The following is a 26,096-nucleotide window of genomic DNA, read 5'->3' as shown; positions in this document are numbered from 1 at the left end:
GTGGAGGGACTGGGGTGAAGTGGGGCCCAACAGCGACTTTTTGCCCCAAGCCAACCAAAGACGTTAATGCAGCCCTGAGTTTATAGGTCTAATTTAGCCTAACTAAATATGACAATCAAATGTTTTTTTTTAGACTAGAGCGACTCTCTCATTGTGGAATAAAAGATCAGCTCACCTGATTCCCAAAAACTCCAATAGAGCAGGCGGTGGAAACCTCATCCGCGCCGAACCAGACCGACGCCAGGCGGGCGGGCATCCCGAGGATGAAGACCTGTGCTAAGGAACTTAAAAACTGTCCGACCATGGTCACCGCGAACAGGTTGGGTTTGGCACTGGCCACCTTGACCCACGTCCCGGCGCAGTTGAGCATGTTGGCCAGCAGCGCAGTGAGCCGCAGTCCCTTCTTGTCCAGGAGCCAGGTGACCGGGAAGATGAAGGGGATGTAGGTGAGCATGAAGATCATGGATAGCCAGTCGATGGCGAAGGCTTCCACCTTGTAGAACTTGATCATGATGTTGCTGATGATCCCGTACTGGATCCATTGGTACGCGTTGCTCAGGGAGTACGCGCTGAACAGGAACACGATCACCCAGCGCCTCTTGTACAGATGCGTGGTGCCCGCAGAGCCGCTGTCACCGTTTGGGATGCTGCTGCATTCAATGTGCTCCGCGGCATCTGGACCCCTTGTCCCCAAATGTGGACCATTATCCGTTGCATCCTGTGCGCTCCTGTCCTCCTGTACACGCGCCTCCTCTCCCATTTTCTGATTCAGTTAAAACAAGAGCACTTGGAATAAAGTTAAGTCTTCACCACAGCAGTAGCCTTTATCTGAATATCTTTACAAACAGAAAAAAGTCCCAGTGTAGCCTGCAAATGAAATTACAGAAGCGACACCGAAAGAAATGTCAGTTATCACTTTGGTTCCAGGTGACAAAAGTAGAAAACTTCAGACTTCATTCAAAAGGACTGACCTGCTCTCCACCAAGTTCATTTGGGCTTTTACTTGAGCTGTCTGAGAAATCCTCTTTATTGCACACACTTGGTAGCCTTCGAGCTGACTCGACTTTTACTCCACCCAGCTGCTGAGATAAGAAACGACAGTGACTGAGACTGGGACACATCTATCAGTTAGTCCGCATACAGGACAGACAAAAACCTGGAGAAAAACAAACAAACAACATGTAGACTCATGGTTGTACTTTAGTTTGTTCTTATTTTTGCCTGTTGCAACGTAGTCTCCTGATGCAACATTACAGGTTATCAGTAAGTCACAACAGTATTTTATTCACTTGTATTATAACAATTTATTATAAAGTTGCTATTACTTCTTTATCTAGATTTTTTTTTTTTTTTTGCTGCTGCCTCAGTCATACCTTGTTAATCTGCATGTTAAATCCCCCCAGGGTAAGAACAATGACTTCTTTGTCACTAACTTTGTGTTGGCTGTTAGTTATGCCGTTCTTATATACTTATAGCCTATTTTTTTCCATAATAGATCAAATGAGGATTAAATGTCAAATATTTAATCAATAAAATGTGATGACCTTACACGTCTGGCCCCTCATTTAATTTAAAAACAGAAAGTCATGACAGTAGAAAAATGTACAAATGAAGAGACATATGTCCATTTAACCAGGTTTTTCCATTGTTATAATTTATGAGTAATTACCCACAGAAACAAATCTTTCCCTCTTCAGGATCACCTGTAATGCCTGACTCAGACTTCTATCTTTAAATAATTTTTTTTGCAATTCTATTGCTAAGGTTCTGGAAAAAAAATGTGTGATTTATAAATGGTTTGTAAGGCAGGGGGTAACTCCACTTGCATCCTAAATAGCTCCCACTCAAGTGTGGTGTGATGGTGTCAGTAATGCTACATGGGAGAGGAAATCTATGGGAAAATGCACATGTAATGACAGTTAGTAGACTTACTGAATGTGGAATCAGGCTGTTCATTATCTGTTCTGTAAATGGATTTATGTTTTCAGAGTGTACTTGTACTTTTTATGTACAGGTTATTACGTTCAGTGGCAATAAGGTTGTGCTGTTCCTGGCCATCAGATGGCACCATTTACTGGAAAGTTTGTTCATGAAAAATTCACCCAATACATAACACAAGACTGACATGTTTTAAATTTCACAGGACTCAAAAAAAATCCAGTTTAAAAAAAAAAAACAACTAAACATTTATTTTGTAAGGAAATACAAAATGGGATTTCATGATAGCTTATATGCTTATATAACATCATATACAAAAGTATACAAAAACATAATTGGTAGTAACAATATGGTAACAGAAAATAAAGTACAATGTAAACAGTCCATATACATATATATCGATATATATATGTGCATACATGACGCCTGCGCCAAAACATAAGAAAAAAGAATAAGGGTCAATCACTCTGCCACAAAATGTATGAAAGAGCAAAAATGAGCATGGAGATGATGTAGTAGAAAAGCCTCTGAGTGTGGGTGAGATTACTTCTTTAGAAAAATAGAGAATTCATTATTGTTTTACTGGGCAGTAAATTGAACTTTATTCATCTATTAAACCTATCTAATGTCCCTATTACTCCCAGAATGCATTTTAACAAAAGAAAGGCAATCAAAGAAATGTATAGCCTGGTCACGTAAACCTGTTGTTTTAGGTTATATCAGTGCTGCCTCACATGGGAATGGTAACTGAAACGCTGTTTTAACAACAGTTATACGTAACTGTAAAAAAGTTATATGAAATATACAGCTGTTTAACCAAATTTGGGTCAGTTTTAGCTTGGACTCTGAAGTCTGGTGTGTAGGATTCAGGAGGATACACTGGCAGAAATGAAATAAAATATAGGCATTTTTACACCAGCAGCAGCCCCTTCTGAGTCATGGGTGTCTGAAAAAAAGCGTATTTTTCAAAGTGACATTGCTTTATTCTGTGTTTTTTATGGTCTCAGTCAACGGGTCTGTTAATTTTTGTTAAACAGTATAAAAGAAGAATTTATTTGTGACGTAAAACTGCTTCATTCAGGTTTTCATCACCTGGAAGAGACCTCTGAAGTAATTCTGCTCCTTGTAAAAAAAACTCCTGAACGATGAACACTGAAAGAATTCAAACCGGGAGAAGTTTCAGCTGGTTTCAGTCTGCAATCCTCACTGCTGGATGTCACTACATCCTCCTAAATCTTACACACTGCTCCTTTCAATCAGCAAATAAATATGGTCATTTGTAAAATGCCAAATTAATTGCTGAAATCAGTGAGTTGATATTAACCACTGATGTTTTCAATAAGGGAATAATTCTATTTTAGCTTCTGGGAATATGTTGAAACGGTGGCTACAGCTAAGAACAGATCTAGTGTAAATCCACCATAAAACAACAAACTACATGTATGCAATTTGAAGCAATGTGCCAATAGGTGATGTGTTTTTTTTAGTTTACCTTCATACTGATAGTGGCTGGAGCTCTGATGACCACCAGGACATACAGATGGGAAAGAAAGAGGGACAGACAAAAAGAAGTTTGTTTTAACTGCCGAAACAGTGTCCAATATTATTGGATCCACATTTTGTGGACTTGGCTGGATCTCCTCCATGACCGAGGCCCAGAGCTAAGTGCTGTAAGTTGGCTGCTTCTTCTCAGCTGTAAACTGCAGAAAGTCGTCACACCTTCACTTGGCCTCCAGCAGCCTCCAGCTGCTGCAGCAGGGGGTTCACCTCGCTCTCTGGGGTTTTGACGCTGTCCGTCCTGACAATACACGTGGGGCGATGCCGATTCAGCATGAGGATCAGTTGCTGTCGTTCGACCTTCAGCTCCTCAATCTGGGCTTTAAGGTCCGAGTTTAACATCTCTAGTCTCTCTGATTCCTGTGAGAGAGAGGAGAGAAAAGGAGGTAATAATGGGGAGAAGACGCTCCAGAAGATGCTCCACCTGTACACTCCCTCCCAAAACCTTCGCTCTTCTGATGCCAACCTCCTCTCCATCCCTCTCAGGTCCATGCGCCGGACATGGGGGGCTAGAGCCTTCTCTGTTGCTGCCCCCACCCTCTGGATCTCACTCCCCAAACCTCTAAGAGACTGCACTGACCTCAGCACTTTCAAATCCCACTTAAAGACCCACCTTTTTAAATCTGCTTTTAATGTTTGATTCATCCACATTTCGTGCTTGTCTGTCTTGCTTTTTACTTATCCTGTTTTTATTTATTCTGTATGTTTTACTGACTTTAATTGACTTTGTTTTTGTCTCTGTTAGACTGCAACTCTGTTTGAGTATGTAATGTACGTAAAAATATGTGTGTCACAATGTACAACACAATATATATATGTAAACAGAAAAATAAGGACAGGAAATACGTACAATCTGTGCATCATCTGTTAAATATGCATGCCAGAGTAGCATAGGTAAGAATAACTTAGTTTACTGAGAAGAATATTGCAAAGTCGAATAAATGCACCAACTATTGTACAGTTATTGTTCAGTTAAAACAGTGCTGCGCAGAATTATATGCAGAAGCTGTTGTGTTTGGAAATGTTTTTGAAACAAGTTTGTGTGTTTTGGAATAATGGAGAAGTGACTACCTCAGTGTGTCTCACCTTTTGTAGATAATCTGTTCTCTCTTTCTTTTTGTTTCGACATCGAGCTGCAGCCACTTTGTTTTTCTCTCGCCTTCGTTTCCTCCTCTCTTCCTCTTCATCTCGCTAAACAACAAAAGGTATGAGGTTAAGATGTGAAAGATGTGGACATTGGGAGACTCTGGCTTTCAGTACAAAATGATGACAAAATTATCAAAAAAAGTATCATCTCACCTTCTTTATATTACTTATGGTGCAAGATTAATCAGCCCATTCATTAAAAAAAGCCATTTAATTTACAGTACACAACATTGATGATTTAACATTAAACCATGATGTATATGAATTTGCCAGTGATTATTATTTTAATGGCTTAGTACTGCATGCACCATCAAAAGGTATATTTATACATGGCACTTTAAACTGCCCTCCAAGTTACTGTAGGCCCAGTTTAATAGGCGACTCAGTTATATACGATATATGAAGCAGAGGCTCCCTGCTCTGACTCTTTTTCGGCCAAGGGGTCCTTGGTCTGAAAAATGCTGAAAACCCCTGATTTAACATGAATTTAATGAAGTTTGGTAACAAATACTGTGAACGCCTTTAATTCTAGAAGTGATACTGTTTTTAACTTTTACAAGATATAGCTTAGCCAATACATGTAGCCTTTATGCAGTTTTTACCTATAAATGCTAATGGTAAAGTTTTCATATTACTGTTTTAAAATGTATACTTTTACTTTTTTCCTGGACACAGGTTCTTAAAAAAGATATTTGACAACAGTACCATAATGCACAATGTCCACTAGGTGGACCTGTTGATTAAGATATGACACAAAGCTGTAATAACAAGGGTGCTTTCACTTCAGTTAAACCTGTTTAAGACACAGTAGGCACAATTTGCACATAGTTAGGCTAGAATCTGTATAATACATTTGAAACACTATTTGTTTTGTTGCATATGTTCGTTTCACTGTGGTTAAATCTCATAAATGTCCAAAAGTCAGTTTAGAAAAAGCATGCAAACTTGAGAGTAAAAACTCATAATGTGCTGTTTATATTTACACAATCTAGCTATCGGCTCTTCATTGTTTCCTATACCTCTGTTTTGATCACCAGGGGCCTCTTCCCCAGACTGTCCAAGAAGTGCAGAGGTGACAGCATTGTACCGAACTCCTGGAAGTCACCGAATTTGAGCTTGTCAGTCAGCGTGGTGGCCGAGATCCCAGCCAGTGGGCCCAGGCTGGGCAGGGAGCCCGCTGTCACAGAGGGATCTGGGATTTGTCCTGGCATCGCGTCAGACTCGGTCGTGACCACAGCTAGGAGGCAGAGGGAGAAAATGGAAGGCACACTCAGACGGCAACTAAACCAGATCAATGAGAAACACATAAAGCTCTGTCTGCTCGGCTTGTTGTAGTACATACTGGGACATACTTTATGGTATGAAGGTTGAATACAATAACAAATAAGCAGCGAACAGAAGTGTAAGTGCTGTATCTGACCTACAGTCAGTTTCAGGGCTTCATTTGCCTGAGGTGCACTGCTTCTTTCCTGCAGCTTTACTGTGATGAATTGCTGGTCTACTATAGGAGCTGGACGCTAAGGCTGCTCTCATTATGCCTTTTTAATATTTTGCTTCTTTTTCTGGAATGAATATGCAACCATATGCAGAGATCTTGGCAGGAATTTACCATACTCAGTCCCCAGATGCCAAGAGACAGATGAACAACAGTGCACAGACTCAGACAAATTCCCCTTTATTTCAAGGAGAGCTACAGCCAGCCACTGCCAAGAAATACCCGTTAGCTGTGGTTTCCTCCTCGTGAGACTTAATGTCAGGGAAGTGAAATGTGGATGCCAAAATTCTGCATAATGTGGTCAAGTATGAACCCAAATTTAACTTTTGTTTGGTTTAGCCACATGAAAAATGAAAGTTGACACCGGTTGCTTATATTTTGCACAGAATAGATGTTTTGTCAACTACTGGCAAATGTCTTGATTTGAAAAATGCTGCACATGAACATTTTAAAAATATCCAAAGACAATGAGAGAGGTGTGTGAGAGCAAAGCCAGCCAAAAGATACAGGAAATTACTACAACAGCTCAGCGGATTTCCAAATCACATGATGCAGCCAAAAAATACTACGGTCAATTACTCAGAGACCTTTAGCCCACAATACAGGAGTAAACAATATCTGATATAGATGTCACTGTAGAAAACAGCTTGTTATCATCTGTGAAGACATCTATTTTAAAGTTCATGTATGGCAATTATGCACTTGTAGTTATGCAAAGAACATGAGAAGTACACGTGGTAATAACTTTCAATTTTCACACTTCCCCAAATTGCAGGTCAAAAAGATAAAGTGGAACTGTGCAGGCAATGCTTTTAGGTCATAATAGTCTTAAAAAATGGTGAACTATAAAGTGGAGGTAATTTATCGTAACATGCTTTGGGACCTGCAGATACTCTGTTTACATTGTCATGAGAGCACAGACAAATGTACCTTTTTAACTGTAGTGTAATATCTTATACATATCTGTAATTCTTTAGCAACAAAGGTTAAGGTATCCTTATGATAAATGTGTTTATGTCATGTCCAACCACTTAAGTATCCAGATCAGAAGAACATTTTTCACATAAATAGATATATAATAAGATACAGTTGCTTTTTGCCAAATGGTATGGTACCATATCTGCAGTGGTGGAATGTGACTAAGTACATTTATTGAAGTACTGTAATTAGAAGCAAATTTGAGGTACCTTTACCTGAGTATTATAAACTCATGCTACTTTCTGCTGCTATCCCACTACACTTTAGAGAGAGCTCTTGTGCTTTTTAATCTACTACAATTACTTAATAACCTAAGTTACTAGTTACTTTACAAATTACGATTTTTGCACACAAACAAAACGAAAATAAACAAGTGCAACTGAAACATTATGTCAGCTTGTTAGAAAATGAATGGGCAATCATTTCATCATGTCCTTTTTCGTGCAAAAACACTTTATGATTCCCAAATACAATGACTTGCTGCTTCTCCTTTGTAATAAATTAAGACTAATTTAAATGATTTTTTCCCCTGTATTGAGTATTTGTACTTTTAATACTTTAAAACATTTACCTAATTACACTTACATCCTTTAGGGGTATTTTTAAAGTGTGGTATTGGTACTTTTACTCAATACTTCCCCCCTTCCACTGCATATGAGAATATTATGGTTCCCCGTGGAGACATAATTAAAACAGCTATTAAAACCTCTCTCATAATGGTAACTTTGTTATACCCTTAGGAACAAGAGAACCAATTAACTTACACTGATTAGACTGCATTATAATTATTTGTTTTGCACTTTTGCATGAGAAAGCCCCGGGTTAGTTTATGAACACGAGGTTTCAGTAGTTTGAAATGTGTGCAGTCATCTCTACATTGTGTTACAGCATGCATACTGAAGCCATTGGTCAACTTGAAAGCGGAAGTTTTTCTTCAGTGCGGCATTTATCTTACGTAACTTTGTCTTCCCATCAGAGAGCTGCAGTGATAAAACGTTTCAGCTTTTCTTCCTTCAGAGCGCATTTCGCTTCAAAGACAACCCCCACGTTAAGAATCAACGCATAACACTAATGTAAAGGATATACAGCACTATATAAGAACATTTTGTTCTGAATTGTGCACGCCGTGGTCCCATGTAAGAGGAGCATGCAAACAAAAGAAAAGGATCTTTCTGTAGCATGCTCAGTTAGATGTCAGGTCTACTTTGAACACCACGAAAACACGTCAAACTCGGAGATTGCATTGAATAACACCCGAATAACCCGAAACATCACAGAGCTGCTCGCTGCCTGTTCACAAACGGTGCTCGTTATGACCTATGCGTGGCGCGCCAATAAACCTATTTACTATGTAAGAATTATTCACTCGTGAAGTTTTGTATACCGACCTGACTTTGATCCCAGGTGCAACAAATGTCCTTTCTTCTGGTCAGCCGAGGGTCGAGAGTAAATTTTAAAAAGTGGAAATCGTTGCATCAGCCCGACTTTAAACGTGATCCCAATCTGGGAGGATTTGGGAATGCGGAAATTAGGCTATGCCAGCCAAACGTAAGCAGGGATGTAAAAAAGTACATAGTGGGGGCAGAAGTGGGGAAGTCGCACCGCTCCTCCCATCAAGAAACACTGCACACTGCAACGGGAGAATACGGCTCACATGGAGGCCTGCACTGGAAAAACAGTAAAACACTCATCTGCAGTCAAAGCAAATACACAGGCAAAAAATACAAAACCTAAATCATTTTTTTACAATGTCTTATGGAAGACTGAAGTCATGTCAGAGTAATTTAATTATTCCATTGCAAAAAACATTTTTCCCGTAACTCCTGGCACACTATCTGCATACTGTAAGATCCTTTGTAGCAAGGGTTTTGTTTCAATATTTAGGGTACATGTACGAAATTAAGGGGTTTGAATGCTCTCCCTCAGAACATTTGAGCATCAAACACTTAATTTTCTGCATTCTGCTGTGTTTTTATGCATCAATTTGTACCTTCCCTTACATCAAATTATGGTGCAAATGTCCTTAATTTTGTTAAAATAAAGTCCTTTGCAACTAGGGTTACAACAGTATTAGATTTTCACAGTGCAATAACTGTTTCAGGAAATATTGCTGTTTTACAGAATAAAAGTGTTAAAGAATAATTATTATCATCATTCAAAATGACTCTTAAAGGAATGGAAACAGAGAGGTTAGATTTGGTTGAACAAATGTTTTATCACAATAATTAAGATTTGAATCCTTTTTTTTTCTTTTTCTTTTGAATATAACTTAAATCAAAAATTGGGGAGATTTTCCATCCAGTTGTTGTTGTTACTGTTGTTTTTTAAATAAGCAAATGTACACGGTATAATAATCGTCAACTTTTATATCACGGTATACTTTAAAACCAGTATATTGTTGCAACCCTATTTACAACAAATGCACATTTGAAAAATTGATGGGGCATGTCCCCTGTGTCCGTCCCTGAAATCTACAACTGTGCTTTGTAGAATTATAACCTCATGATATAAATTTATGGGTTTAATATGTATATTAAAGGAAAGAATCTGACAGTACAGCCGCACACTTTATTAAAAGCTCACAGTATTTTTAATGCACAACGTTTGGATGTTACAGATCTTCTTTAGGTATTTTTGATGAGATTTTAAAAATGCCTGACGAAGATCTCTGTTAGATCAAAATATTGCACTATTAAAATTACGGGTTACAGGTTTAATACAGCGTGCAGATCTCCTGTCTCATTCTTGCCTTAGTTTGATGTTTTGATCCCGCACCTGTAAATGTTTTTTTGGATGTGTGCACCCAGATTTAACATCCAAGCTGACCTATTTAATGTGTCCATCTTGATTAAGAAATGGATTTCTTAGAGACAGATTGTAAACACCAAAAACCACTCTGAATGTAGATTTATTGTAATTATTCAGCAGCATAGATAAGCAATCAATGCTCATTTTTACTCTTTTTTTTTTATAATTTAACAAATAAGTCTGAAAGGTAAAAAAATAAATCATAAGTTACATCTTGATAAGATATATAGTATATAGCACTGGATGTTTTCATGGAAAACTTTCAATGAGGTCAAACCACAGTTGATGACATTGAGGTACGCAGGTACTTAACATGGATGAATATGTAAATACAACATTTACAGCAATCAATACACTATTGACACCAAAACACAAAACCATACTGATACATTAAATTCCACATTACATCTTAGATCTAGTAACAGATCAGATATATATAGATACGCTTTGTAAATTATTTGGAATTTCTCAGCATGCGTTTGAAAATCAAAACTTACTTCAGTCCCTCCTGTAAAAGCAAAAGCCATGCTTTTGGCTACATCGCTCTGTGGGCTATATCTGGAAAAAAAAAGTATATATGTTTGCTTAGTCACACACAAGACATTTCATGAATGTACTCCTTGAAGTGTTACAGCAGTTGTTCATATCATTTCAAAGTCAAGAACCTGCAAACAGAAAGAGAAACAGAGAGGTCACAGATCATTTCCCTCTGTACATTATAAGGCCAGGAGAGTCGGAGAGTTGAGGATATCGACAGATTCAGCTTTGCCCCCTCCGCCTTTATGGCCGTCTAGTTCTTCTGTGAGAGAGTCCAGCTCGGGACACGCAAACGTGAACACAGACAGGTAGCTGCTGCAGGTGGGGGTGGAGGTCACCACAGGAGTGCTGAGAGGCTCCAGGTCGCTGGAGACAGACTTGTACAGGGTCTCCCAGTCCGAGACCCCGAGAGAGCTGCTCAGATCTATGTCTGGCACTGATCGAGCCGTCTCCATGGGGGTTTTCTCCTCTAAACTGGGTAACATATTTTCCAGTAGCCCCTCCTTAATGTCCAGGGAGGGCTCAAGATCGCAGATGTTGATTTCAGCACTGGCGCACAGCAAGATATTGGAGTTCCCAGAGATGGCTGTGGACGGATCACTTGGGATGTCCATGTCTTGGAGCGAAGGAGCTTCCTGGATGCCATCCTCTGGAAGTCTGTCCTCGTCTGGACTGGGCGGTAGCTCTGGGGACCCCGTGGGCTCCTGGAAAATAGACTCCAACTCTTCTGTCATCTGGCACACTGGTTTGTGTGTGGCAAGGATGAATTCAAGCCGTTCTTTCTCTTTGATGAGGTTGGCTATTTCCGTCTCCAGGGCTGCTTTTTCCTCCTCCAGCTTGTCTGTCTCCTTCAGATAGATCGACATCCAGAATCATCCACATTGGAGAGACAACACACAACCAGTGGGTGCAAATGACAGCTGAGTAAATGCATCTCTGTTTACTTACAGTTTGCAGCGTATCTGTCAGTTCCCTCCGTCTGTTGCGACACTTTGCTGCAGCCATTTTATTCCTCTCCCTCCTCACCCTCTTTTTCTCCTCCTCCTCTGGAGACAGCTGGGTTGCGAAAGAAATAATTCAGTTATTACCTTGAAGAATCCAGCCATTTCATCCTCTAATCCGCTACATCGGATGCCAATTCGCCCCCTGAAGAATGGCAAAAGCATGTTTCGCTGCAATGCGTCTAAAAATAGACCATTGTTGCAGACTTGCTGTGACCTGAATATAAATTGACTGCCTAAGGAAGGCACACAGCCAGCACACGGCACCAGAGGAGCATGCACAATAGCACTGTTGCACACAAGGAATTCAGATTGGCATATGTAAATGTACACTATTGACTGTTCTGTCCAATAGCAGGTAGACTTCGTCTGAGCTAACCTACCTGCTCTGTTTTCCCCTTTCTGACAGCATTTTTGCCCTTATTCCCGCCCACTTTGGGTGTTGCCTGGTGAGAGCTTTGTGGTTCATTGGCTTGCTTGCTACCAAGAGACGGGGAGACAGATGTAATAATCGTAGGCTGGACCATCCACTGGAAATCTGGGGTAGAGGAAATTGCAGTGACTGTTGGAACAAATGGAGTGTCTTCGGTGCTCATGTCTTTGCAGAGCTCCTGAAACAAAGGAATATAATGGACAATGAGGACTACAATAGAGATTATTTTTTAAATATGTATTACTGTTTGGATCAAGTGCCTTTTATTGTGATGACAATCAGTTAACCTACAAACCATATGTCCAGAGTCTAAAACAGAGGGTATCCTGCATGTGCTTATTGTCTTGAAATATACCCAACCAGAAATAGCCTTCTTCAGATCAATATTTGACTTTATCATTGTTTCTGACGTCAACACTGACGCAGAGATGCTGTGGAGTCTCCTGAATGGATTTATTTTTCTCAATGAGCCGCTGCATCGACACGCTTACATTTGGTCCCAGGACGTCGGAATCATAACAACCCGAACAACACTGCTATTCTGTCACATTTCCACCCGCACTGATCTCTGGTCACAGTACATATCAAACGTATAAAAAAAAAATATGCAAAAAAAATAAACGCACTCGGTTAATTAAAATCTCATCAATCAGTTCCACCTCCCCCTCCCCCCACCACGAAGATAACAAGCATTCAATCTGAATATCAAATATAAAAAAAATGGATGTTTAATCTGCTTGTAAACTGAGCGCCTCCTGGGCTGCATATTGAATGTATGATCAACAAAGCCATTCATACCTTTGCTTTGCTCTCTGAGGAGGAAGCTGGAGAGCTCGCCTCTTCTGGCGTCTTCTGGCAGAGTGTCCCGACAGGAGACTCTGTCCGGCAGGTGGGAGAGACTGAATCCATGTCAGGCGTCAGGTTGTTATGATACATCGCGAGGAGACAAAAAAAATCCACAAGTCCTGATCAATGACAAATATGACTCTGGCCTTCCGCTGGGCAGCGCGGCTCGGGTCTCTTCTCCAGGTATATACCTGGTAACTGGACGACTAGAATGCAAGCCCCTCCTTTTATGCTCTGCTAGAATTTTATGAATGAACGAAGACTGTACCATCCGCGGAGGGGGAGGGGGGGCAGACTGACAGCCACAAAGGCCTGCATTTCGGGGTAAAAAGTATTATTTTAACATTTTACCTCTTGCATGCGTACTTCATTAATGATATGTTCCAATATTTCTTAGATCTGGGAATAATCTCGCCCACGCGGGAAGGCTAAATGGCAGTCTCCACTCCCATTCACAAATATCGGCCTCATATTAATGCTATGTGGGGTGAGAAACGTGAGCCTATTTATAAATACAGATACGTGATCATTTCCTGGGCGATGAAAACTTGATGTTCTGGTGCATTCATTTAATCAAGGGTAAAGACACTTCAAGTGTCGGCTGCACAAAAGCCGAACAACATCCACTTATTTTGTGAAATATATATATAAGCGCATTTGATTGCAAGGTCGACGCATTTTGCAGGACCATTTTAAATATATAGTAGGCTATATCGACTATTGTTTAGGCTACATGTTTTCTTCGATTATAGATTACCTTCATTTTCATGAAACATACCAATACACTCTTTCAACTTAACCGTCTGGCAGAGCTCTGGGTGAACTGAGCGCTGTGGGGCAGCCTCTTCCAAAGATAAGAATCGAGCACTGCTAGCAGACATAATGAAATGATGCTGAATTGTTTACTTGGGGAGGAGGTGGTGAAGGAGAGGTTGGACATGTGGGGGCGGAGGAGACACGTGACACGACCCGGAACTTGAGGGAGGGGAGCGAGGGAGGGGGCGGAGGCTGCATGTGACAGGAGCATCATTTTCATCACCATCCTTCACTCTCATTACAATAAAGGTTTGGCAGCATGTATAAACTTTTCCTGCTGATAGCAGTCCTTTTGGACCCGGTGTTTTCTATTATTTTCTACCTGCCAGTCAACTCTTTTAAATGTCTACAAGATGACATCCGCAAAAATGTGCTGGTCTCAGGCGAGTACGAAGTCAGCGAATATCCAAACACCAGAACCAATCTGGAGGTAAGTGAAGGTGTCGCACTGCAGGTGGAACATATGGCAAACTTTTTAAGACTGTTTGTCTCAGCGGCTCCTTGGACCAGGCACAGATCTTTGTATGGACAACTCTGTATGTTCTTTGTGTATCCATATCAAAATGAAAGATTTAAGATTTTATTGCAATTAGGGGGAAGGGGGGTCATCTGGTTCTGGACATGTAAAAGGTAGAGGGGGTTTTGAAAATGTCAATGTGTCATTTCATTGTAAGGAGGTACTGTACTGTGCAAAAGTCACCCATAGATTTATTGTTTTAGTAAAGTTGCAATGAGGATCTCGCTCTCTCTCTCTATCTATCTCTCTCCATCTCTCCATATATATGTGTGTGTGTGTGTATATATATATGTATATATATGTGTGTGTGTGTGTGTATATATATATATATAGTTTAGTTTAGTTTAGTTTAGAAGTCTTGAATGTCCCCGAGGGGCAATTTGGTTTACATGAGGAGTCTGCACAGCCAAACACACATCATTATATACGTATGTATATATATATATATATATATATATATATATATATATACACACACGCATATAGGAGGAGAGAGCACATTAGTCTCGTTTTAGCTGCTCTTCACTGGCTTCCTGTAACTTTTAGAATTGATTTTAAGGTCCTCCTCCTGACATACAAAGCCCTTACTGAGTAAGGACCAACTTACATAACTACCTCTCTTGCTCCTTGCCTTTACGAGCACTGCGATCATCTGCAGGTGGTTTATTAGAGGTTCCCCAAAACAGCCGAAGGAAAACTGGGGTTGCAGCATTTGTCAGTTATGCCCCAAAGCTCTGGAACGCACTGCCTATAGATATCAGAGAAGCCACCTCGCTTAATATTTTTTAAAGAAAACTAAAAACTTATCTCTTCACTTTAGCCTTTAACTAACTCTGACTCAGCTGCTTTGCATTCTGCTTTGAACCTGCGTACTGCTGCACATCTTTAAAATGCTGTATTTACCTTGATTTTATGCATTTCATATACTCTATTTTTATGATTAATTAATTAACAATGTCAGTGGGTTATATTTTTTTTATTTTATTTTCCATTTTATTTTATGCATTCTGTGCGCTTAATTTTTATTCTTATTTTATCTTACTTTTACTAGTATTATCACATGGATTTTATCCATTTGAAGATACATTCTATGTATTCTATTCTGATTTTATTTTATTTTTCCATGTAGGTTTTATTATGTCTTTTTCTCTTTTATGTGTTTTTGATGTGTAACACTTAAATAATATTCTGGTATACCAGAAGATTAGTATTGTAAATCTATTATTGTCTGCCCAAGAGAGTTAAAGATATGCTGAGTGTAAAGGGAGGTCACACTACATACTTGCACCTTCAGCCTGTAGCAGTTGTTTTTTCCTGAAATATTTGCATTTTTAATACTGTATATATAATTATTGCATGTTGTGGTTGTATTTTAGTAACGAAACTGCTGAGAAATAAATATTTTTCACTATTATAACCTTGCTAAAATAAAGTTTAAGGTGCTTAAGACTTTTGCACAGTACTGTACTTTAAGATCAGGACACAAAAATATACATTTCTTGTCTAGTCTCATATCAGGATATCAACATAATATTGGTTTATCATTCAGCTTCACTCTGAAGGTATAAGTAGGCCCAGTGACACTCTGAGAATTTAAGATTGTGCTAGACAAACCCCTCTGCTACCTCTTTCCTCAGATTACCGATTCTTTGGGCGACATGTTGTACAGCAAGAAGAATGCCACGAAAGGGAGATTTTCATTCATAACGCAAAATCACGACAAGTTTGAAGTTTGCTTCAGCAGCAGTTCTCAAATGGGTAGGTGAGGTTTTGAAATTTATAAATTTGAAAAAAAAAAACCACAATGGTTCTCAGTTAATTATTAGTTCCAACTCAAATGTATAAATATTTCATAAATTATTGGTGGTTGACCATGAAGGGCAAAGATGCAAGGGGTGATGCAAGTGATGTTAATTATTTTCTGTCAAATACCATTATCTGCTTTTAATGCTTTTCATTAGGCAGTGGCCTGGTCCCAGACCAAGACGTCACACTGAACATGAAGCATGGCGTGGAAGCAAAGAGCTCCGAAGAGGTGATGCTCCACACTAATGTTAAATCACATATCATGGGTACCATGAGCAGGGTTATTTTCATAGACGAAGTTTCCAAACTTTTCAAGAACCAAAAGTAAAGTTTTGGTTGTTGTTTTTTTTTTGCTCCACTTTTCTGGTGATTCAAACTCCTCTCAAAATAATTTCAGCTAGCTGGCATACATGGAAAGTAAGACGGAGCGCAGGGAGAAAATGTGCATGATGGTAAACAAAATGCTGTCACACATGGACACATATTAAAGCCACAATGAACAAAACTCCCCGCGTACAGCCGATGTGATCGTCAGTTGCTGGTTGGTAGCAGGAACATATAAAGTGGAAAACAGTGTCAGTCAGTGTGCGGTGGTCTACTTTGTTGGCCACATATTAAAGCTACGTTAAGTTGACAGCTACAGAAAACTAATTTGGAAGTGGAAGGTGGCAAGATTACTGTAACAATATCATTACTCACAAAATTCCATGGCTTTTCCAAAACTTTAAATGATTTGACTAATTCGATGACTTTTCAGGTCTGGAAAATGTGATTGTGAATTTTCCTGACTTTTCCGGGTTTTCTGTGACTGTAGGAAACCTGTATTAATCCACGCTACTGTTGATATTTCAATGTATGATGAGGTTTGATGACAATTACAACTCGTGCTTCCTCTTTGTTAGAGTAAAAAACTGGAGACACTGACCCCACTTGAGGCGAAGTTAAAACACTTGGAGCGCCTCTCACAGTCCATCGCAGATGACTTCATCTACGTGAAGGAACGCGGGAAAGAGATGCAACAAACAAATAGTAAATTTATAAAGCAATATGTGAAGTGGATATGTAAATCACAATTTGGGAAGAAAGCTGCTGCTGCGTTGCTCTCTATGGATTTACATTTTCATTTCTGGCCACATCCCTACGTGTGATGTCAGCTACAGCAGATGGAAATCACCTGCTGTCTTGGATGAGGCCAAATAAGAACAAGCTTGAGGGTTTGACCTGAGTTGCAGCAGCTTTCTCCTCTGTGTAGCTGTGTAGTTGATTAGCTATGTCTATCAAGTTAATGTAAGTGTAAATAAAAGGTTCTGACAGTATTTAACTGATACTTCCTGTCTTAAACAGAGTCCACCAACATGCGCGTGCTGCTCTTCAGCATCATCTCCATCTGCTGTTTTCTTGGACTGGCCACGTGGCAGATTTTCTATTTGAGACGATTCTTCAAGACCAAGAAGTTGATTGAGTGAATTTTTTTTTTAAAGGATACTGAGGGACTCCAAGTTTTGGGACACTAGTTTGGTTGTTACAATGTGCCTTTTGCTGTGTTTCTGATAATTCACATTTTATCAATGTCTATTTGAAGGGTTCATTTTCAAATCTGTTTTCATTTATTTTTCCAAATGTTTTTTATGGTGTATTCAATGGGAAATCAATCTGGTGTTAGTTCATTTATTCTAAGAACTCCGCCTGTATTTTAGTATTTCTTCTGTACTTACAAACTGAATTCATTTTTGACATGTCTTTTTTATATAAATAACAAAGTTTTCCTATGAATTTACAGGTGCTTTAGTATAAAATACCATGTGCAGCTAAAGGGCTTTAAGGAGAATTTGACAATCTGAGCCACATTTAAAATAAAGTTCACACCCACTTATCTATTTCCATATAGTTCCCACGCTTTATACATCCTTCTCAGCTTTTGGAGGTTGGGTTTCTGTATCTCCTGCAGAGGACAAGAATGCTTAGTCACCACCACATTGCTGTGCTGTAAAATGCCTTAAATAGTACATTTAGTGCAAAGTTCAGATGTGCTATTTCATTCTAGTACCTTCTCGTCCGTGTCCAAATGGAGGGTGTCTACTAAGGGAGCGATAGATGGACGGCCATGGGCACACTGGAAGGGCAGCTGGCAGGAGGACAAGGACGCCACCAAGCTGTGGCATTCTTCTTTGCTCAGGGTGTCATTGAATTTGATGGCACCTGTTTAACGCATACATGTATTGCATTATATGTAGATTTCGGTGTGACAGCGTAATTTGTTGAATCATAAATGCACAAAAAATACATAGAGAGATGAGGAGAGGTAATTTAATCTAACCATGGCATGCTAGGGAGGCGAGCACCTTCAGCACAGTGAGAGGCAGAGTTCCTCTCACTCTGCCAGTTGAACGGAGAAACTGAGACAAAGAATAAAAAATTATACGTTAACCTCTATTGAGTTACAAAATAGTTTCCCTTTATAAAAAGATTATGGAGCGGGACAGAGATTTTCAAGCTTACCTCAATCTGCTCTCGTAGATACTCCTGATGTATGATTATAAACAAAAAAAGTAAAATGATAAACTTAATGTGATAGAATTTTAAAACGATCATTTGACTAAAAATGAGTCATACAATATAAGGTCTTGACAATATGGTTTCAGAAGTCTTACCTCAACAATAGGTTTGATAATAGATGGTCTCCCCCGCCTGAGCTCATTACTTTCCTTTTCCGTGAAGCACAGTGGGACCTTCCCTATAAAAACATGTGGATCGGCTGAGAACTTCACTTCCAGGCCCAGACTCCGCAAATGTGCCTGACAAGACCTGTAAGAGGAAAGGCACACTATACATTAACAATACAGAAAACACTGCTCAACAACAATGCCAGTGTAATAATGTTCATAGTATGACATAAACATGTGTTACACAGGTATTAAAGAAAAGTTTGTCAGCTGAAGTCAGTAATTTTAAGAATTCAGTATAGACAAGGAATTAAAGAATAAGTTTAAGAGCTGTTGAAGCTGCGTGTTGCAGTTTGACAAAAAAAAAAACAATAGCACACAGCAATTGTAAAAGTAGAGCATTCGGCGGCAGTTACAGTCATCGCCTCTTTGTACAAAAGGGCAAAGTGTTCGCTCAAGACTCCTTCCACTGTCCGAAAACTGATGGGATTTCCATCCATCAGATGTCCATTTAAAAGAAAAACACAGTGAACAAAATCTTTGTATTTAACTGAGGCATTTAATGGTGTACACTACACTTTTAATACAGGCTACCACACCACCAAAGTGCTGACTCTACTAAATGATGGCAAACGAGCCAAAGTGCTACCCAATAGCTCTGCGTTTAGACAGGAGTGCAATGAGGCTGCGTCACTGCATCCCCCCTTTATGTCATCTTTATTGCTATCATCCTTCACCTCGGTGCCAAAATCTGCTGCTGGGTGCCTCTGTTGTTGTATAGAGCAGCCAGTAAGCTCTAAAACCACAACGAGTTTAAGGCCAACTGCAGGGTAAGTAAATACATCAAGCCATGACAACAGGGGTGGGAATCTCTAGTCAACCCCCAATTTGACTTCAATTCAAAGGGCGATGATGAGATTCTAAAACAATTATCGATGCATCTTTGACTTGTTTTTCATACATGATTTACTTTTTCTCAGTGTGACTACTTGCTATTATAAAACATATCTTATTAAGAATATGCATAAACTGGAAGGTCACATTTGCTAACATATTCCTCAGCATTGCATAGATTGCTGACAGGTGCAACACCAAAACTCAAGTAGACTAGCTTACAACATAAACACAAAGCACATGTCTACATCTATTGTGTCAGGAATGTACAGTTTGATTTTCCAAAACTATTACAGGCAGAAATTTCCATTTATTGACTGTTCTGCATCAAGATATCATCTTTCAAGAGAGAACTGTGATGCATATAAGAATAAAAAATTTTGATGCCCACCCCTAAATGACAATGTCGTCACACCAAAGTTAAAAACACCTGTGTATCCAAATCACATTCACCAAAGAATACAGGTCAAAGGTCCTGCTGTCATTACCCAACTCACTACTCAACATACCTTCTTAAAAAGTTCTTTTTTTAAAAAAAGTACACCATTTTCCTTCAATTGTCTGCATTCTATCCTGAAAACATCAGACTTAGCACATATATCTTACCATGATATGTGCGAAGCTAGGCAAGGGCAATCATTTATGAAAATCATGACCTGCAGTTTCAAATGAAACTTTCAACATCTATATGGTGCTGAATTTTAGACAACATATAGCAGGAGAAGGCCTACATGAAATGTATATGCCCGACACAGCACCAACTCTAGCAGGCGGCATACTGAGAGTGACACTCACATGTTTAGTTAGTGCTGGATAGAATTTCTTTAACCATATTTACTGAACAAATTCATATTCTCAAACTAAGTAGTATCTGCCTTTGGCAAGTGTACTGGTTTTGCAGGTATTCTCATTCGCTTGATGTACTGCACATATTGTTAAACGCACCTGAGCAGCCTTAGCTCTTCTTCTGTAACAGTGATCTCAAGCGGCGGCAAAATGGTCGATGAGCACAGACGTCTCTCCCCTGGTGCATCTGGGTCGTCCTCATAAGAATCTATGACAGGACAAACAGTTATGACAAAAAGAGCATTACTAATTTATCATCTCATTCTCAATATCAATACTGTGTATTGTGTGTATTTGTTTTTTTTTTTTTCACCTGCTACCAGATTTTCAAGTCGAACTCTCTCGTGTGCAGCGTGTTGATCTACCAGCACCAGAAGGTTTCCTGGGGTTTCAAAATAAAATGCATGAGATGCCGATAAAAGAACAAATGACCAAACTGTGAAGTTCCTGTCTGTACCTTCAGTTTCAGTCAGTGCTGCTGGCTCTTCATCTCTTGTATTGATAAGACATGCAAGAAACTTCTTATCCACTTGATGAATAACCTATAAGATAATTAAATAGCAGTTATTTCATAACATCATCAAATGGCCGAAGCATTATGAAGAAATTTTTGTTTTTGTCAGAGCAAAGGAGGTTGCCTTCATTGTGTGAATCATGGCCTTGGAGAAACGGTAGGGAAACAGGATGTTGTGGATCTTGACAGCAAGTCCATCGGCTTGCCCGCTTGATATGTCCACAGCAACCTGTTGGCACAGGACAATTCACAATGAATTAGGGATGCACGATAATATTGGCACATCATGGGTGTTTGCAGATACTAATGGCTTTAAAATCAAATGTCAGCACCGGTCTGAAATTAATATTTCTGATATGACAGGCTTATATGATGACGCTTTAATTATGGCACATTAATTAGCTCAAATAGGTCAAATTTGCCCTGGTCCAAAAGCATCATCCGCATCATTGAGCAAAATAAGTTATAGACTATCAGCATATCAGATAGCCAAAAAAATCCCAAATCATGTGTCCCTATAATGCATGAATAGTAACAGCATCAAAATACCACTTAAATTTTAATTTGTTTTAAGACACTAAAATTTACAGATAAAACGAGTAGAAAAAATGAATACATCTTTGCTAAATCCTTCCAAAGTAAACACGCAAGCTTTTGTTTACCGCAGGAGGTCGAACAAACACTGGATTATTCCATTTTGAGTACAGCGATGAAAGTGAGTTGGAGCTCTCAGCATCAGCATCTGTCAAGACAAACAAAATGATACATGAACACAAACAAGCTGATGTTCATTTTGTGTATTTTCTGAGCGTTAGGGGCCCTACAGTCTACAGTCTGATCTGTCTGTGGGGTACCTCTGTCATCAAGCCCTGAACTAATCACTCTTTCTGTCCTGGATTTTGGTAGGAAGGGCAACACTAGATCCACCTGAAATGGGTAACATCTGTTTTCCATCCCTACAGTTTAAGAAACAGGAACAACTGTGACAGTTAGTTAATGTTGAGCACTACTTCTAGTTACTTTTATGTCAACAAAAATTGCTGATAAGCACAGAAAAAAATACTCACCCATTTCAGAGATGACACTAACTGCCATATTGGTGACATCAGATGTACAGCGCACTTGTGCTTTTTCAGTAGGTGGGTCTTCATATCGGCTGAGCCCAGTCACTTTGTTGATGTAAACCGTCTTTCCCACAGATGTATCGTAGTGATGAAGCCAGTCATCTGATGCTGTATCCTCTTCCGTCTCAGCCGGCTGAGGATTTGCACTGCAGCCTGGGACCGGCTCAGGATTCAGTGCAGTGTCACAGTGATTCTCATTGTTAGTGCTGTCCTGGGTGACATCAGTAGCACTGCTGAGACAGCTTTTGTCCTGTGAGGTAGTCCCAAACAGGTGTGGTAACACTTTTAAATTGTCTGTCCTGTGTTGTTTCAAATGGCAGAGTTTAGCTGCCAAAGATGTTTTGCCTTTATTATGCCCTGAGATTGGTTTTGTCTTGGCGAGAGCTGAGAGGGTCGGTGGGCTTCGGAGGCTGCTCCTTGTTTCTTCTTTTACTACTTCTGTAACTCCACAATTTTGCTGATCTTTCTGGCAAACAAACAAATTCTGGGAATTGAAAACAAAGCTATCTGTCTGAGGAGGTCTAGTTTTATTCTCTTGAGGTTGTAATTTAAGTTCATCAGATTTACCATACACTCTTCTAAACTTCTCAAGAGATCCAGGCTCCTTACATAAAGACAACTTTTGACAAGTTGCAATTCTGGGAATCTTAAAGGGAATAATAGCAGTGGGGTCTTTGTGTGGTTTCTGACAAAGTCTGTCCTGCACCGCATCCAGTGAGATTTTGCGTTTTGATGCAAACAATCTTTCTTCACATTTCTGTACTAAGATCTGCTGCTGAGATACTGACTTGTTGGTTAGTGACTGGTCCTGACTTAGCAGATTTTCATGAATAAATGGATCGGACACACTGATCTTTCTGTTACCTACTAAAGTATGTTCAGGTCCTGCTGTACTCTGGCAGTCAGGTAATATTCGCTCAATACTGTTAAAATCAGGGTGAATTTCTTGAGTTATGCCATCTAGTAGAGTCACGCTGCTGGTTGAGGTAGCACTGTTTATTGGTATCTCTTCTTCTTTTGAGAGTTTGTCACTTTGTAATTGTCTGACTGAACTTGACATGTGTAAAGTTTGAGGGCCCTCCCCTGCTTCACTGTATGTTGGCTCCTCTTCTTCAGTAACATAATTATCAGATGTAGGCTCATATCTATAGTCTTCATTAATGCTTTCTCCACTTTTTATCTTTTCTAGCTCATGCACATTTATGTCTGTCTTCATTTGTTGTTTTGTCTCTTCTTTGCACTCCATCTGACCAGTCTCCTGGCTAACGCTGTCCTCACACAAGCAGTCATCTTTGCGCTTACGATGAACAGGATGAGATGCCAGTTTCATTCCAATACTGCAATCTAGTGTGGAAGCACTGCCAGTGGCCTGGCCACTGTCACCAATGTTGTGCCCTTCTTGGTCTGTATTGTGTGTGCCAAACAATTCGGGATGTACATAGTCCAAGTCATCTTGAGAAAGCACAGAAACCAAGTTCTCCCTGCTCAGGAAAGCTTTCACTGCCTCTTCTATACATAGCAAAACACCATCCCAATCTTTGAACTCTATTAGAGTTTTGGCAGGCTCGAGACATATGTCATACTCTGTGTAAGAGCATTTAATATTGATGATGTACACTCCATGCAGCTCTTGGCTTCGTTTGTGCTTTGGACTCCTGATGGCAGACTGCCCATCTGGACTGTCATTTTTTTGAAGTGTACTGCTCAGTCTGCGTAGGAGAAAGTTCAGGAGCTTGTGTATGCGTGTTTTCAGCAGCAGTCTGTCATTTACATACAGGAACTGTAAGCTGTTGTTGTAGTGGCCTTCTCTGCCAATGTAACCGATCACTTCAAACTGTCCACGTGTGAAGCTGATTTCTCCAAGTTTCTGTGCACGCCCGAGGCTGTGAATCTGAACAAACCTGTGTCAGCGGTGGAAGAAGACATATTCAGATCCCTTACTTTAGTAAAAGTACAATACCACCTTGTAAAAATAAAAGTCCTGCATTAAAAATGCTACTTAAGTAAAAGTAAGTATAATCTGAAAATATACTTTAAGTATTAAAAGTAATATTACACAATGTAGAAAAATAGTTTTTTAAAAAAAAAACCTAAATCATAGTTTAAAAAAACACTCAAATCTCAAAATTATTTAAAAATATAAAACACCCCAAAAAATGGCAAAAAAAACTTCAAAGGTTTATCAAAATAGTTGTCATTAGTTGTTCGTTTTCCGTATGCCAATTGATCAATAAACTCTTAATTGCAGCTCTGCTTGTATAAAACGGTAATCTAATTTATTACAAAACATATTATATAAACTATACTTATAATTGTAGTGAAGTAAAAAGTACATTTCCCTCTGAAATGTATTGGTATAAACGTATAAGTATCATGTGTATAATACGTATAAGTGTCATGAAAGGAAAAAACTCAAGTTATGTACAAGTGCCTGACATTTGTACTGAAGTACTTGAGTAAATGTACTTAGTTACATTCATCCACTGACCTGTGGTATGTGTTTCTAGCTTTAGGGAGCTGCACCATCATGGCTCCTGTGCAGTCATTCTTCAGGGTGAAAGACACAGAGGGATGCATCAGAGAAATAGCCTCCACTCTGTGTCTGATCCTCTCTCCCTCCAGGACAGCATCCATCCTCTTCCTCCGGACAGGCATGTTGTGGAGGAAGTTACAGATGACAACAGATGTGCCCGCAGAGGGTCGCGCAGTCTCTGCTTCAAATACATCCATGTCCTTGCCATCCTTGAAGATTTTAACATGTGTTTTCACAGATGTTCTCGTCCGAGATGAGATTTCAACTAGTGTGGCTAGAGAAACTATACTTGCCAGGGCTTCTCCTCTGAAACCATACCACCGGAGGTTGTCCAGGTCTTCAACAGAGCTGCATTTGCTTGTGTAGTATCTGTTTCCCACGCACCCCATGTCCTCAGAGTTCATCCCAGCGCCGTTGTCGATCACCTGAACTTTGAACGCCTCCATGTCCATCCTGACTCCCACACAGGTCGCCTCGGCATCGATGCTGTTTAAGATCAGCTCCTCTAAGCACTGCTGAAGTGATGGGATAGCGACACCGGAGCGAAGTTTCCCCTGGACCTCTTGAGGCAAACGCTTTATCATTGCGTTCATTAAATCCGGTTCTTTTTGTATGTTAAGTCTCCCAAATATCCTGACTTCACGGTCAGATAGTTGACCGTTACTAGCTAACGTCCGCTAGTATTAGCTTAGCGTTAGCTTATGCCATTGGGTCCATCGACGGTGACATTATGACCGCGAAACATTTAAAAAAAGCTAGTTAATTTAGATAATTAAAATAAACTATCGAAATACGTGGTAAAAATGAACCTCAGGCGCTGTTTACAGTCAACGTGTAACAACAAGAGATGACCGTAGCGACTAACAGTCGAAGCTAACAGCGCCATCTTCGGGTGTGAAGGACCTGCAGGCTTAACCGTCTTCTTCTTTTGTTCGTTAGTAAACTGTAGCCAGCTGTTATTTTCATACCGCCACCTACTGTACGGAGAGTGCTGCCTCATGTGTTTATTAATTCAGACCATAGACTATATACATATATATATATATGTATGTATGTATGTGTGTGTGTGTGTGTGTGTGTGTGTGTGAGATTCAGACTATGACACAGGAGTAGTTTTGTATTTTATTAATTGTCTTCTCAAGCTAAAATGTGTTTGTTGAAAGCTGGATCGACATTTGTTATGCTGCGTTCAGATACTTTAACAAATATTTATACCTTGGGACCCTGAGAAAATTGGTTGATTTTCCTGGGGAAAAGGCAATGAGCAACTTGGCAAGAAATGTTCTGCAAATTGCAAAAAGATTGTGGCACAAAAATAAGGAGAAAAAAAAGGTCCTAAAAAATTTTTCAGAGCCCATTTTCCCCAAATTTTGCCAATCTGGGACCGTTGGGAGAGCTAAGGCCTATAAAATTTAAATTGAAAAAAAAAATGTAAACATATATTTACAATGTCACTTGTTTACACTTTAAAAATATAGAATTGTTATATTAATTACTGATATATGGAATGTGGCTGTCTTCCAAGTCTTCATTTTCAGTCTTTTCCAAAGGAGGACAGCAGCATCTCTATTGACATTTAATTATTCATCAGCGTGATATCTGCTGGACTCTGGTTTGTTTGCAAATGTCCACCTCAAACAGATT

General features: G+C 39.6%; 5 protein-coding genes across 11 annotated transcripts in view; 1 reads left to right on the top strand and 4 right to left on the bottom strand.

Moving 5' to 3' along the window:
- Positions 1 to 2,029, bottom strand: part of flvcr2a (FLVCR choline and putative heme transporter 2a) — a 28,322-nt gene extending 26,293 nt beyond the window's left edge. Inside the window, exon 1 of one of the 2 annotated variants that reach the window (XM_088087821.1) lies at positions 176 to 2,029. In XM_088087821.1, the coding sequence (XP_087943947.1) occupies positions 176 to 760 (585 nt within the window). In that variant the 5' untranslated portion in view covers positions 761 to 2,029. The remainder of the gene's footprint in view (positions 1 to 175) is intronic. The other variant, XM_088087819.1, reaches the window with a different exon arrangement.
- Positions 2,030 to 2,161: 132 nt separating this feature from the next.
- On the bottom strand, positions 2,162 to 8,708 carry LOC121953746 (jun dimerization protein 2). Its single transcript, XM_042500959.2, has 4 exons — positions 8,503 to 8,708; positions 5,661 to 5,878; positions 4,582 to 4,686; positions 2,162 to 3,855 (listed from the first exon to the last, which is right to left on the bottom strand). The coding sequence occupies exons 1-4, from the start codon at positions 8,588 to 8,590 to the stop codon at positions 3,652 to 3,654; spliced, it is 615 nt and encodes a 204-aa protein (XP_042356893.1). The 5' UTR covers positions 8,591 to 8,708; the 3' UTR covers positions 2,162 to 3,651.
- Positions 8,709 to 10,006: 1,298 nt separating this feature from the next.
- fosaa (Fos proto-oncogene, AP-1 transcription factor subunit a) lies at positions 10,007 to 13,348 on the bottom strand. 2 transcript variants are annotated; one of them, XM_042500360.2, is made up of 4 exons: positions 12,692 to 13,348; positions 11,844 to 12,071; positions 11,408 to 11,515; positions 10,007 to 11,307 (listed from the first exon to the last, which is right to left on the bottom strand). In XM_042500360.2, the coding sequence occupies exons 1-4, from the start codon at positions 12,827 to 12,829 to the stop codon at positions 10,639 to 10,641; spliced, it is 1,143 nt and encodes a 380-aa protein (XP_042356294.1). In that variant the 5' UTR covers positions 12,830 to 13,348; the 3' UTR covers positions 10,007 to 10,638. The 2 variants fall into 2 exon arrangements, with proteins under 2 accessions (XP_042356294.1, XP_087943950.1); XM_088087824.1 differs by lacking the exon at positions 12,692 to 13,348 and adding an exon at positions 12,286 to 12,530.
- mlh3 (mutL homolog 3 (E. coli)) lies at positions 12,055 to 25,337 on the bottom strand. 5 transcript variants are annotated; one of them, XR_015778765.1, is made up of 15 exons: positions 24,408 to 25,337; positions 21,863 to 23,820; positions 21,650 to 21,751; positions 21,458 to 21,537; positions 20,920 to 21,024; positions 20,739 to 20,823; positions 20,595 to 20,663; positions 20,381 to 20,489; positions 18,530 to 18,683; positions 18,378 to 18,401; positions 18,196 to 18,274; positions 17,926 to 18,077; positions 17,749 to 17,820; positions 12,692 to 12,792; positions 12,055 to 12,071 (listed from the first exon to the last, which is right to left on the bottom strand). XR_015778765.1 is itself a non-coding variant. In XM_088087817.1 (14 exons), exons 1-13 carry the CDS (start codon positions 25,043 to 25,045, stop codon positions 17,749 to 17,751), a joined length of 3,627 nt encoding a protein of 1,208 aa, XP_087943943.1. In that variant the 5' UTR covers positions 25,046 to 25,337; the 3' UTR covers positions 15,835 to 16,866. The 5 variants fall into 5 exon arrangements, 3 of the variants coding, with proteins under 3 accessions (XP_087943943.1, XP_042356290.2, XP_042356293.2); XR_006106504.2 differs by lacking the exon at positions 12,055 to 12,071 and adding an exon at positions 16,804 to 16,866 and having other exon boundaries at positions 12,691 to 12,792; XM_088087817.1 differs by lacking the exons at positions 12,055 to 12,071; positions 12,692 to 12,792 and adding an exon at positions 15,835 to 16,866.
- On the top strand, positions 13,785 to 17,761 carry LOC121953331 (transmembrane emp24 domain-containing protein 10-like). The gene is made up of 5 exons (XM_042500361.2): positions 13,785 to 13,985; positions 15,710 to 15,830; positions 16,034 to 16,107; positions 16,781 to 16,907; positions 17,223 to 17,761. Exons 1-5 carry the CDS (start codon positions 13,815 to 13,817, stop codon positions 17,342 to 17,344), a joined length of 615 nt encoding a protein of 204 aa, XP_042356295.1. The 5' UTR covers positions 13,785 to 13,814; the 3' UTR covers positions 17,345 to 17,761.
- Positions 25,338 to 26,096: the final 759 nt, after the last annotated feature.

Source organism: Plectropomus leopardus, chromosome 14 (assembly GCF_026936395.1).
Source record: "Plectropomus leopardus strain MGB_pleo_1.0 chromosome 14, ASM2693639v1, whole genome shotgun sequence".
Lineage (NCBI taxonomy): Eukaryota > Metazoa > Chordata > Actinopteri > Perciformes > Serranidae > Plectropomus > Plectropomus leopardus.
The sequence above is the reverse complement of the archived record's forward strand: the minus strand, read 5'-3'. Positions and strand labels throughout refer to the sequence as shown.

Bases quoted from the DNA above. Each gene is read 5' to 3' on its own strand.
- LOC121953746 (XM_042500959.2), bottom strand. From the start codon at position 8,590: ATGCAACGATTTCCACTTTTTAAAATTTACTCTCGACCCTCGGCTGAC. The intron at 5,879-8,502 runs GTCGGTATACAA...TCTGCCTCCTAG, and splicing joins GCACCTGGGATCAAAGTCAG to CTGTGGTCACGACCGAGTCT. The intron at 4,687-5,660 runs GTATAGGAAACA...TTTGTTGTTTAG, and splicing joins CCCTGGTGATCAAAACAGAG to CGAGATGAAGAGGAAGAGAG.
- fosaa (XM_042500360.2), bottom strand. From the start codon at position 12,829: ATGTATCATAACAACCTGACGCCTGACATGGATTCAGTCTCTCCCACC. The intron at 11,516-11,843 runs GTAGGTTAGCTC...TTCGCAACCCAG, and splicing joins GAAAGGGGAAAACAGAGCAG to CTGTCTCCAGAGGAGGAGGA. The intron at 11,308-11,407 runs GTAAGTAAACAG...ATCTATCTGAAG, and splicing joins TGACAGATACGCTGCAAACT to GAGACAGACAAGCTGGAGGA.
- LOC121953331 (XM_042500361.2), top strand. From the start codon at position 13,815: ATGTATAAACTTTTCCTGCTGATAGCAGTCCTTTTGGACCCGGTGTTT. The intron at 13,986-15,709 runs GTAAGTGAAGGT...CTCTTTCCTCAG, and splicing joins ACACCAGAACCAATCTGGAG to ATTACCGATTCTTTGGGCGA. The intron at 15,831-16,033 runs GTAGGTGAGGTT...GCTTTTCATTAG, and splicing joins CAGCAGCAGTTCTCAAATGG to GCAGTGGCCTGGTCCCAGAC.
- mlh3 (XM_088087817.1), bottom strand. From the start codon at position 25,045: ATGAACGCAATGATAAAGCGTTTGCCTCAAGAGGTCCAGGGGAAACTT. The intron at 20,490-20,594 runs GTGAAAAAAAAA...GTCCTGTCATAG, and splicing joins ACTTGAAAATCTGGTAGCAG to ATTCTTATGAGGACGACCCA. The intron at 18,078-18,195 runs GTTAGATTAAAT...TGCGTTAAACAG, and splicing joins CGCCTCCCTAGCATGCCATG to GTGCCATCAAATTCAATGAC.